A 12,454-nucleotide genomic window follows, 5' to 3' on the forward strand; every position below is an offset into this window, starting at 1 on the left:
TTTCCTAGTTACTTCTGCCATGCTTTGTTCCAAATTAAGGTGTAATAATAATAAATGGTAGTAACATTAATAACAATAACATTAATGTTATTAATAGAAGGTGTGCATGATGTGCTGGAAGGGTGGGCTAAAGCTCTTAAAATAAAAATTCTTGAAAGAGCATGCTTTTAGCACCATTTTAAAAATTAATTTAGGAAAACAGATGTGGGTGCATATCAACCTCGTATTAGTATACTTTTTCATAAAATTTAATTTGATTAAGCTGTTTCTTTTGTCAAGTGTGTTGTACTCTGCAGACAGCCATTAAGGCTCAGTAAGATCATGAATCAATTTATGATTAATAACATAATTTAAATAATAACAGACAGCACCATACTCCAGTGGAATTAATTTGCTTTTAATGCAGCATCGACAAAGAAGATACAGATGTAAGCAATTTTTAAGGTGTTTGTGCAGGTTTTTTATAGGAAACTTTTGAAAGCTTAGCTTTTATATTAGAACAAGGCTTGTTAGCCTGGTTAAGATAGTCCTTGCTATCTCTACAATAGCATTTTCTTTTCTAAATACAGAAAATCAATGTTAGTGATATTGTGATAAGCTGTTTAATTAATGTGGTTTGAAAAGTCAATAGATCTTAATAATTTATAACTCATCTAATGCACTTGACTGTGCCTGTATTTTGAAGGAAGTATCTCCTCCAAGTTATAGTTGGAGTCAGTTGCAATGTTCTACAGTTGCCCTCAAGTAAACCACAACTTTGTCCTGAGTAATTAGGTAATGGTAGATATTTTAAATAAATATAAGTATAGTTTTATGTACTTTTGAAAAATAATTTCAGCAGATTTGTCATTTCAGGTCTTAAATACTTGAATCATTATTTAAAAGGCCTTTATGGTAAGAGAATTATTCTTCTTGTAATGCTAGAAGTACCAGTAGCAGTCTGAAGACTGTTGATTGCTGTTTTTCATGAGATTAAATTGCTGGGACAGGTTACACAGAAGCAATTTATATCACAGTTTCTGTACAACCAGTAATATATTTTTAGAATCCTTAAATGTTCTCTTAGAACCCTGAAGTACATTTAAGCTCAAATTTAAGTATGAACTTTGAAAATTGATTTCAAATTACCAAGTTACTTTCTTAATTGCTGTAAATATCTTCATCTTTTGTCTCTGTTTTCACCATACAGTATTGAAAATATTGAATCTTAATTCATTGTCCTCTAGGTTAAAGACTAAAATCTCCATTAGAGAGAAAGAAGCTAAGTTGGAGGTAGCGTCTTTTCTCCACAAAATGTAAACGATATCTCTGAAATTCATAAATAATCTGAAGACATGATAAAGTTCTACTTTAAATATATATATCCTACTGTTTTATGGAGTTCAGAAGATATGCATAGTGCTAAGGGAGACAGCTTTCTGTGTTTTACTACTACAGTGGTGGGACATTTTTGTTAGGTCAGCCACAGAAACATTCCCAGTTTGCAGTCAGTCTGGCTGGTTGATTTGTAGTTCAGAATCCAAGGAAGGAATGATTTAATTGCCTTACATATGTATCTTTGTCTTCAGGGAACCTCAAAATCGACTTGAAATATAACCTGAGATTTGGCTAGGTACTGATTTCAAACTCTTCTTTACTTATTTTATTTGTTTCTTTAAGGAGGAAAATGTTTGGAAATGCCTCTTGAGGCCTGAATGGCTTTCTTGCTAAGCATGTGAGCTATTATGCAGCATTCTGATAAGCCTGTCTGTCTTAATTCAGTTGTGTTAAAAGCGAAAGGATTGTGAAACATAAATAGCAGAATCTTTTCTGTCCGTAAATTCCGTTACCACTTTAGGCATATTTGTTTTGTTTGTTTCTTTTCCTTCTTTTTCATGCTTTAGAATTTTTAGAATGCATTTCCTACAGTTTCAGTGGGGGACCAGCTGTGTAAGAAGTAGAGAAGATCTGGAATTTCTGTATTTTGCTTCACAAAATGTTGTCTCATAATTTTGATTTTTATTTAAAATACAACAAAACAAAACAAAAAAACAACCGGAGCCCTTATGAATGGAGAAGGTGGAGAATACAGACAAAATACCTATGTTGGTTTTAGCTCTCAGTTCTCAGTTGTTACTCAGAGTACGAAGCAAGACTTGCAGAACTGTGAGTTGCTTTTCACTGTGGTTTGGGCCACATGGAAGCTCTGGTTACTGGGTTCTGAAGAACCAAATATTTAAATGGTCAAATTCAATTGTTTAAAAACGTAGCATATGAGATTTAGAGAGAAGTCGAGAAATCTTCCTTTCCATGTAGTTCCTCTGTTGAGTGGGGAAGGCTCAGTGAGACCTGAGGAACATGATGGGTAGAGAAGAAGGTTCTGTAGTAGACCAGCTAGAGCAGTGTAGATCCATACTTTCCAGAATGTGGAGGTGGAGACATGAAGTTGGAAAGTGTTTCTTGTCATAGATTTTATGTCTGTAGGAATAGTACAACAGAAATACAGCAAAGTGTGATAGAAATATAGCAGAGGCTCTTTTAGAAGACAGCATAAGCCTAGCTGACCATACGCCTTCAGGATATTTGCTGCGTGATTTGGTCCTACTGAAGCAAAATATACCACCTCTGTGGAGACAAATATTAACAATTTATAATACTATTGATGCAGGTTTAAAATATCTTAAGAGTTTGCGGTACAAGTGGTTGAGGTGCTTATATTTCTGTACAAAAACCTCTTTTATTGTAAAACCAGAATTCACTTACTTGAACAAAAACTAGGTTTCTTAATTTTTTTAAGCACGTATAATTTTCCTAATAAGAGTAAGATAATATATGGACAGAATGCTCTGTGGTAGAGGAGAAGCTTTTAGAAGACTGCTTTGACAATTTTTCCACTGGCAATTAAAAAAAAAAAAAAATTACTTTCTACTCTTCTTTAAAAAGAAAAATAAAAAAAATCTGATCATGCTGTTCAGAGTTCAAAAATTGTTTCATTGGGCGGATGCATTATAATAGACTCAGGTTTGTCCTGTGATGAGATTTCTGATAAGAATCTTCTTTATAATTAACTTAAAGACATCTGTAGGGCTAAAACACTGCAGTGTTTTAGTATGCTAACCTCAGTTTTCTCTCTTGTTTTTCTGTTGGCTTTTTAGCAAAACAAATTTTGTCAAATTAGTTGTTCTGGTTTTTTTTGTTGTTGTTTGCTTTTACCTTCCAAATAAAATGCTGTCAGGACGTAGTTCACGAGATCCTATTCAGTAAGATGTAATTACAATTGCATATATGAAAAAGGCTACAAGGATTGCTTTAAAGCTTTGTTGTTTTTTTCCCTTAACTTGCAAGATTTTGCAAACATCTGTATTAATATCCAATCTCTGCTTCTTAGATGTATGGGATGTCAGTGTGAATTTGTCTCTGCAACTTTATTGTAATCAGTTGATCATGGATAAAAAATAAAGTATCATTAATTATTACAGAAAATTTCAAGACCTAGTTTATCTGAAGGAAAAACAGAAACACCAACATATGAAAGGTAATACAATAATTAGCTGCATCTTGAAGTTCAGTTACATAAAATAATACATGCTGTGTTATTTCTCAGGTAATTGAATGAGAATATTTTAATTAGTATTTTCATGATGTGTTTTTCTTCAACAAAAACTTTTGAGTAGCAGCTATAATGTACTCTAAAAGACACAAAGATTTAGGTTCTAATTGTCAAAACAGTGCTTAACCTACAAATAAGTCAAAGTTTGTGATAAATTGTATACAGTGTTAAAACACTTTTTTGTATTGCATGAATTAACAGCTTTGAAAGGGAAAATGGGGAACAATTCTACAGCAGTAAATGTTAATCCTTGGGAATTCAGTATGATGTGTAGCTGTTACAACTACAGATCTGAGGAAAATAGTAATTGTGAGTTTTAATGTCTGTCTGGGAAAATAGCTGAAATTTTACATGGCTTTGGGCAAATAGTGTGGGCAGACTTAGGTATATGGGTGTATATACATTACTACTCCAGATCCCATGGCCTGAAGTATCTTACTCCAATTAGTAGTCTTCAACAATTTTGATGCAAAATTAACCTTTAAAAGGTTAGTCAGAACACTGCTTCAGTAGTTGTAAATACATTTGTAGTACCTTCTTTTCAAAAATAAATTAAAAAGTAAATTAAAAAAGCAGTCCTGTGCGTTCAGTTTCTCGCTATAGATTATTTTTCTTCTCAGAAAAGTTTCTCCATTACCTTTCTTTAGTCGTATGCAGAGTACCAAATAAATAGAATTTTACTTTCACTTCTAATACTTAAGAATTGAGACTGGTTCAGGTATTCCTCCATCTTTAAACTACGGGTAAGTCATTATAATTGAATGCTATGTACTGCATTCTTCTATCTTTACATTTAAGTAGGTAAAATTAACGTCAATATATACACCTGCTCTTTGTTTCCTGTTGATTGGATTCTTGAGGGCTCTGCTAGAAGTTTGAGCTTGTTTGATGCATTCATGGATCAGAGCTTCTACTTCTGTTTCCTCAAAAAGAAATTTAGTTTGCACACACCAGAACAGTTCTATAAACCAAACCAGTGTTTGGGAACAGTTAGGAATTTGCCTCAAAACTATGCTGTTGGTTTGCACCAAAGTAAATGCTGCTATAATACTGATTTTGTTACCTGTAAGTACAGTCCACAAACTGAGGGTCTTCATGTGCATGCCTTGCAGCTATTGTGTATGCAGATATGTAAATGTCACCTGAAGCTCTGTGGTTTCTTTTCTTGCTGTAAGTATTTTCCCTGAATGGTTTTCAGGAGCTTAGTAGAAAATACTGATGCTCTAAAGAACGTTGAGTGAATGTGCATTGCAAAGGGCAACAAAGAAAACTTGAGCTAGTAGAGTTTAAAAACAAAACAAAAAAACAACAATCAGAACCACCAAAACTGAAAAAGAAACAGAGGCAGAGCCGATCTTCCTTCAGCCTTACTTAGCTCCCAGATCTTACATTTTCTATACAATAAGGAAAAATTCCTTTTAATTTCTAAGATTCTCTAGCTTGTGGTATTTGTATGCTTTCATTTAGTAGATTCATCTCTTGGACTCAAAATTATGTCTTCTGCAAGTAGCCTTATTCAAAAGCTGGAGTTCATACAGATGGTACAGCGGCTGGTTCATTAATATGGCCCAGTTTTCACAATCTGTAGCCATGGCTGGTGGCATGCTTTAGAAAATGAGTTGGTTGTTTTACTAAACAACAGCCAGGTTTTATATTCTAACTTTTCGCCAAAATCCTTATTTGATATTTTCATTTTCCACATTTCCTTGGTCTCTTTTTTTTTTTTTTTTTTTTACAGCTCTTATACAGTACTGTCTGCGTATAGACTGGAAAGAGTCTTTCATTCCTACCATTACTTAAGTCTTTTTTTTTTTTCAGCTGCTGACTTACTATCAGAATGACTTTTTGAAATTCCGTATGTCATGAGTTTCTTTTTTTTTTTTGAGGGTTTGAGGGTGTCACAACTACTGAGTTTTTGCTTATTCATCAGCAGTTGTCAGCAGAGGTAAACTATTCCATTGGAGAATTGTTCAATATAAAGGAGCTTACTGATGTGTTTAGCAATACTAGATCACTGTTTTCTGTATATTTGTTTTTGTGATGGTTATTGCCTTACATAAACTGAGCAGTTTTATTTTTAAACTCTTGTTTTATTGGTATAAAACATTGGGGAGTTTTTTCTTCTGCATGAGAAATGAATGTAGAAAGTTTTTCTTCCTTCCCATTCCACACTTCCCACACTTCACCAAAAATGAGTTGATAGTGAAGAGGGCTGGATTTGGTCAAAGTTGGGGTTTGACTGTATGAAGATAAGGAAGATTGTTATGGATTTCCATTTTATGTTAAAGTTGGTTTGTCCTTTAAGAGTTTCTTGGTGTGAATGGTGTGTGAATGTAATCCATCTGGAGTGCCCTGTGTGGAAATGTTGTCAGTGCTAATGAGGAATTAGTTATTGCTTTATTTAAACCCATTTTTGCATACCTGTGTTCAAAAGTTGTCAAGTAAAGCATACTATTTTGCTTGTTAATTCTTCTCAAAGCTGCTTGTTGAAGAGTAGCAGCTAAAGGTCACATATATAGTTTCATAGAGTTGATTGGATTTTCATATGAAAGCAGTTCTAAGTACTTACTAGAATTTCTAAGGCTCTGTATAGCTAAAGTATTTTTCTGGAATAGGTGAGGTAATTAGGAGCAGGTGTGGTAAGGCTAATTATCTGTAGCTGCTGGGTAGTGAGCCTAGCTCCTGTGCTGGAACTTTGTCTTAAGTTTTTTCTGAATCATTACATTTTCTTTCTTTTTCTAGTAGTTTGAGATGGAGGAGAATAATTTGGATAGAAAAAAATGTATATCAGGAAGTATTGTTTATTGTGTTAGTCTAATAAGTGAAAAAGGCACGTGTACTTGTCTGTCAGTAGGAGCTATTGCAAGTTACAATTTGGCAGAAAGGTTCACCTCCTGAGTTAATAACTGATTATGAATGAAGAAAATGGTGTCACAGTGAAATTATTATGACTATCTTAGCAGGCAGGAAGAGTTCACCATTTAAGATTCTTTGTAGTCTTTTACCCCATTCAAAACATTCCTGTGTCTTAAACCTAAGTAGAAAGTTGAATGTTCTTGAATTAGCTTCTTTGAGTGAAAGTAAAACTTGAAAACAAACTTGAGTGTAGCTTGTAGCACTTGGACTAGACTTTTGCTGTGCAGTTCAATATCATTTAGCATGTAGGCGAATCACTTTAACTTTTAGTTTGAAGATATATTGTAAAAATTTAATAGCAAGAATCTGATTATTTCCTGTTCCTTGAACTATCCATTGCTTAGCAAGTGGGTTTAGCCAGAAATGGGTTTCAAGCACATTTAAAACTATTTGAAAAAAGTACAGATGCTTTTTTGATACATTTAATACTTGATGATGCCATCTCTCTTGCATTTCTTATCTGCATATTACTGTTCAAATACTATTTGTAACTTTTAGACTCAATCATTAAACTGGGATATGTACTTGCTCCAAATTTCACTTCCTATATAAACTTACATCTGAAATCCAGCTTGTTCTTCCATGCCCTCTGCCACCTTTCACTGTTTTTGGTTTATTTAACAGCACCGTTTAGGGCAGTTAGAGATACTTGTCATTCTGAAGAATCTTGAGTGGGTTTCAAACTGTGTTTTTTCCAAGCCTAAATCTTCACAGCAAAAAAAAAGGGCTTCCTCATTGAAATGATGAGAGAAGCCTGATGTTCCTATAACAAATAAAGAGAAATATCAGAAGGCAGGGTTTCATCTGTTGGAATATGAACATGAGCAGTTTGCATACAGCATGTGACAAAGTGTTTTATCAGTAAAGGTGGCATCTAAATACATAGTTGAATCTCTTTGGAGGATTCTCATCCCTCTCCCACTTCCCTTTCCTGATCACTTTACAGAACTGCATGTGGCTTTATTGAAAAAATACAAAAGTAAACAATAACTACTTTGTATAAAAATTTTTATATTGTGTTTTCTATGTTACTATATAATAAGATTCTCATTTTTACTTGCATGAATCAACACTGTTCTTTCCTTTATCTGTCACCATGTGGTTTTACTCTGAAAAGTGACTAAAATGCTCGTTCACCAATCTATTTATTGCAAATTTCTAGTTGATCAACTAAATTTTAGATTTGAATTAATTGTGGCTTCCAACAGCTAGCTTTTTTTCTTTACACTTGTTAGCAGTGCAGATTCAGTTTGTCAGTATAAAGGTATGAACTGGCTTATTTTTCTTGCACATCATCAACAGAAGTTTTGGTTAGTTGTATCTGCATTTGTGTCAAATTTGTGCTGTTTTTTTTTAAATTCTACATGAGAAGAAGGAAGCAGCCTTCATTTCTAGTGATGAAATGCAAGAATTAAAGATACTAAAGCTGAACATATAAATGGATAAGAAAAATGAATTTGTTAAATTCAGCCCATCTTGCTATGAAAATTTTTAAGAAATAACAAATAGGAAATCTGCAATGCCATTTGGCTGTTACTTTGCAGAGTATAGCCACATGTTGCTTTATTATAACTTTTAGAAAAATAACACTTTGTTTTTTCAGCAAACAGGAGCTTGATTCTTCAGAGGAAACAAAAGAATGCAATAGAAACCAAAATGAAGTTGCATCGGTTGAAAAGACTGAAGAAAGTTCATCATTGTCAGATACAGAAAATGTTCCCAATTTGGAACTCCATGATAACAGCACGAAGAAATCTTTGCATGAGAAAGGAACATGTTGTGATTCAGATCATAACAAACAATTGGTAGGCGAGAAACAAAAATGTATTCATGGAGAAAGTGAGTTGAAAACTTGCCAAAGATCAGATGATGTTGTCTTGACTGATCAGACTAAAGTGCAAAACTTGGATAAAATTACACTTTCAACAATGAATGCAAAGGACTTAAAACTAACTTTGGGTGAAGATGTTAGTTTTGAGCAGTTCTTGAGAAAAAGAAATGAACCCGAATCAGTTAGTTCAGACATGAGTGAACAAGGCAGTATTCATTTGGAGCCTTTGACTCCGTCAGAAGTACTAGAGCATGAAGCAACTGAAATTCTTCAGAAAGGTAATGTTGCACCTTCATCAAAGCAAGCTGAACAACTCTCTGAACAAATAGACAAGACTTCTCAAGAAGACAGTCCCAGCAGAATGGAAACAACTGTAAACAAAACAGATGAAAACGAAGCAAGCTGAAATTACATTCATTTCCTTGTGTATTATATATAGTGATAGGAACACCATGGACCATTCCTGATGAGTGTGCTCATTGATGCTAAAGGTTTGGAGGTTGGGTTTTTTTGAGAGGAAAATTTGGCATATACAGATAACATATGCACAATCAAATGAATCAAGTAAATTTAGAAAAGGTAATGTGTTTTTAAGTTTATATGCCTGTTTCTTCTCTCATATAATATCTGAATAAACTGAGTTGAAAGGAAGAAAAAAATCTATTTTTTGTATCTGGAATAAGATTATTTGCAAGCCAAGAGAAGATTTTAAACTCTTTTAATAAAACACCAGAACTTAATATGAATTTAGTTCAAATGTTAAAATGAAGCACACTTGTAGCAATGGTTGTTGGTCTGCTGATAGCTGGGTAAACACAAGCTTTGGATTTGGTATCACATTCCTGTCTGTAAAAGCATGTAAACAATTATATGAATCTATGCACCTCTGTACAGGTGTAATCCTGCCAGACTGTAGACTTGACTTAAACTTTCAGTGAAAGTGGAAATATTACAATAAAATATATATATTTGTGGGGTTTTCAGTATGCAGACTGTGCAGAAATACCAGACATAATTGTACAAAGTAGGACATAATGCTAAAAGTTCTGTAGCTTTTAGGCTTTTACCATTGTTTTAAATATTCTTAGTGGTAGACCCATAGAAATGGTCTGTAAGGCAAACCAAAGTATGGTTTAATGTAAAATGTTTTAAGCAAGAAGGAAAAAACCCCGAACTGGAAGTACCAGCTGGCATGTGTTCTGCCATTTAGCAGCTGCTACTTGCTAACCCTTAGAAAAAAGGACACAAGAGCATATACTGTGGGAATGTACAGTTCAATTTCACAACTTTTTGTAGTCTAAGTTATATTCAAAAAGATAGCTGCTGGTTTTTTTTGTTGTTTTTTTATAGTTAGCAGTTAGGTGTAGAAATGAATATGACAGTAGCTTGCTCTTACAACTTCCTTGCTCCATTTGAAACATTCAGAATGTGCTTTTGACCTGGTTTTGTTTTTAATGTGTTAAATGTTTTGAACAGCTGTAAAGCACTGCTGTAAATTATTCCTTTTTTGAGTAAATATTTGCAACAAAATTTTGTCTTTGTGAATAATTTCACTGCTCAGCTTGAAACTTTGGGCATAATATTCCCACCTTCTTAAAAAAGATTTAGTAGCAGTTTGCAGGAACAGTTTCATTTTAAAGTTTTCATTTTAAAATTGTGAGTTTGATGCTTAAGTAATTTCTTTTTTTTTTTTTTTTTTAAGAATTAAATGAGCAAGTGCCTATGCATAAGAATATTTTTCTAGCTGTGTATTGTGGTTAGATGTGCTAACTTCTCCAGATTACGTAGAGATATTTTTCTGGACCATCAGCATGCAATTGAAGTTCACTTTGTCCTTCTGTGTTGTCTAGACTTGGCTTTTAAATGAGTCTAATCAGCAACAGCATTAACTTATGGAGACCATCTTGCTTGTTGTTGAAGTCTCTAAATAAACCACATCTCAAAATTGCTTAAGACTCTGAAGAGTCACATGAATTAAATTTTAAATTGCTCCTTAATTTTCATCCATGCAGATGAAATCCATGCCTATTTAAAATAAAAGTGGAATGACTTAAGTAGTCACAGCTCTTCTGCTTAAAGAATTCCAAATAAAATGAAAACAGACCAAAAAAAAAAAAAAAACAAAAAAAAACTGAGAACAGTAAGTGGCAATATTCTTCTCTCCTTTGAAGTTATACTGAAATTGTTAATTTGAGGTGTTATTAACAAGTCTATTGTCTTCATGCAAGTAGACACGAGGGAATATAAAATACAGCATCCTAAGAAGGAAAGTTCAAAGGAGTAAACCAGCTATGGAACTTCTTGTATATGTTACTGGAGCAGCTCATGAGTGCATATGAACAAAGAGAAACCTGTGATATTTTTAATCTGAACGTTGATTTTACATGCCAATTAAATACTTTGAAAAATTCGTATGTGGTGTTGGCAAAGATTTAACTTCAAATGGAACCAGTTCTATGATACTTGCTTGTAACTTCCTCACATTTGTCTTTTATGCAATTAAATTTTTAAAATATTTGTCATTTTAATAATATGAATTTGGATGAAAACATTCTCAAAAGTATCGGGCATTCAAACTGTATGTGGAAAATGCAACTGAGTCTGGAAAAACCTGAGTATTTGACAAAAATACATGTGAATTCTCAGACACTTAATATGTAGAGGGTTGTTCATTTCAGTCTGTGTAGAGATTGCATATACATTACAAAGTAACGTTAGGTCTAAAACCACCCAGATGTTTAACATCTGAAATAGCAACCCTTCCAAATGGAGCAAGAGAGTACTAGATAGTTTTGTAGCAAGACCATCAGACTGTTTAAATAGACTATTAAATTGTATAATGAAAGCAGTGGTATGCTATTTTTGTGAAGAATGGAAAATGTAGTTGTTTTTCCTATCTGAAGAAATCTGTTAACACTGCAGGAAATTGCATAATTATGAAAGTTAATCCCTTTCATGTATTCTGTTTGGTTCTTAGAGCAAACCTAAATAGATGCTTTTGGCTTAAGTCAAAGATAATTTACACTGACTACATTTGAGTTATTTGTATGTAACTGCACGTAACTCTTTTTTTTTTGGTGGTTTCTGTCACATGAAAGATTTTTTTATTATTATTTTTCAGCCATCATTAGTTCTTTCTCTATGCCGCTTTCTCTTTGAACTTAGGAGAACATTTGAGCTCAATTTTACGTTGTCTTGCAAAAAAAATTAACTTCAATTTAATTCTCAGTGTTCATACTAGAATATATGTTTCACTTCAGGAGAGATTAACAATATTTACTTGAATTATAATTTCATATTGGGTGTATAACTTGCTATTTTTGAAAAAGATACATGCCATGTACACATTAGCTTTGTTTCTGTTCGGTTGAAAACTACTGAAAATCAGTAGCTTATGGTCATTCGGTGCTTCCTCAAGTGCAGTGAATGCCTCAGTTTGTCTTGCGCAGTTTGGGCAAAAAATACTGCTTTTGGACTAATTTGTAGAGGATTGTAGACAAATTCCTATTGTTTAAGGGGGAGAAAGCATTGCCAGAAGAGGAATAGGCACAGTATACCCAACAGCTGCAAGTTGTGAAGCTATTGGATGAGAGTCTATTCACTTTTTATGGCTGGATATCCAGAGATGTTACAGGTTCTGTATATTTCAATCAACTGTTGTCACTAAAGTTAGAATTTTTAAGTATGGCCTTTGCATCTTTCAGTGTAAAGGCTTTAACTTCCACTATTTGCGTGCATGAAACATGTTTATAGCAATAAGCAAATTCACAGTATTTGGTTTATTGTATATTGCAGCATCTTACTGCAGAAGTTACAGAAGACTAATTTAATTCTAAATATGAATTCTGAATTCAAATGTTCTTTGCATAGGATTTCTAAAGATTAAAAACTAGTCTACAACCCTGGAAAACGTTAATCACTTACACTTTAATCTTTATTTACTTCGTATATGAAATCTCATTACTACATAAATCTGAGACAGAGTGGAGGGATGTGAAACGTAGCTTAAGTAATTGGGAAGAATTTAGCCCAAAGGAAACTTCTAGAAAAACTGAAGGTGGTGGAGGGGTAGGAAGTCTTCACCATGCTGAACTGCTACTGCATGTGCACAAGTTTTG

The 12,454-nt window shown here is 33.4% G+C and overlaps 1 protein-coding gene across 5 annotated transcripts in view; it reads left to right on the plus strand.

The window, feature by feature from the left end:
* Nucleotides 1-9,866, plus strand: part of ZNF280D (zinc finger protein 280D) — a 47,988-nt gene extending 38,122 nt beyond the window's left edge. For 4 of the 5 annotated variants that reach the window (XM_085233645.1, XM_085233644.1, XM_085233642.1 and 1 more), the window contains one exon: nucleotides 8,109-9,866. In XM_085233645.1, the coding sequence (XP_085089771.1) occupies nucleotides 8,109-8,742 (634 nt within the window). In that variant the 3' untranslated portion in view covers nucleotides 8,743-9,866. Of the gene's footprint in view, nucleotides 1-3,458; nucleotides 3,515-8,108 lie in introns of all 5 variants that reach the window. The other variant, XM_085233647.1, reaches the window with a different exon arrangement.
* The last annotated feature ends 2,588 nt before the right edge of the window (nucleotides 9,867-12,454 follow it).

This window comes from Meleagris gallopavo, chromosome 12 (genome assembly GCF_905368555.1).
Source record: "Meleagris gallopavo chromosome 12, MGAL_WU_HG_1.1, whole genome shotgun sequence".
NCBI classification, from domain to species: Eukaryota; Metazoa; Chordata; class Aves; order Galliformes; family Phasianidae; genus Meleagris; species Meleagris gallopavo.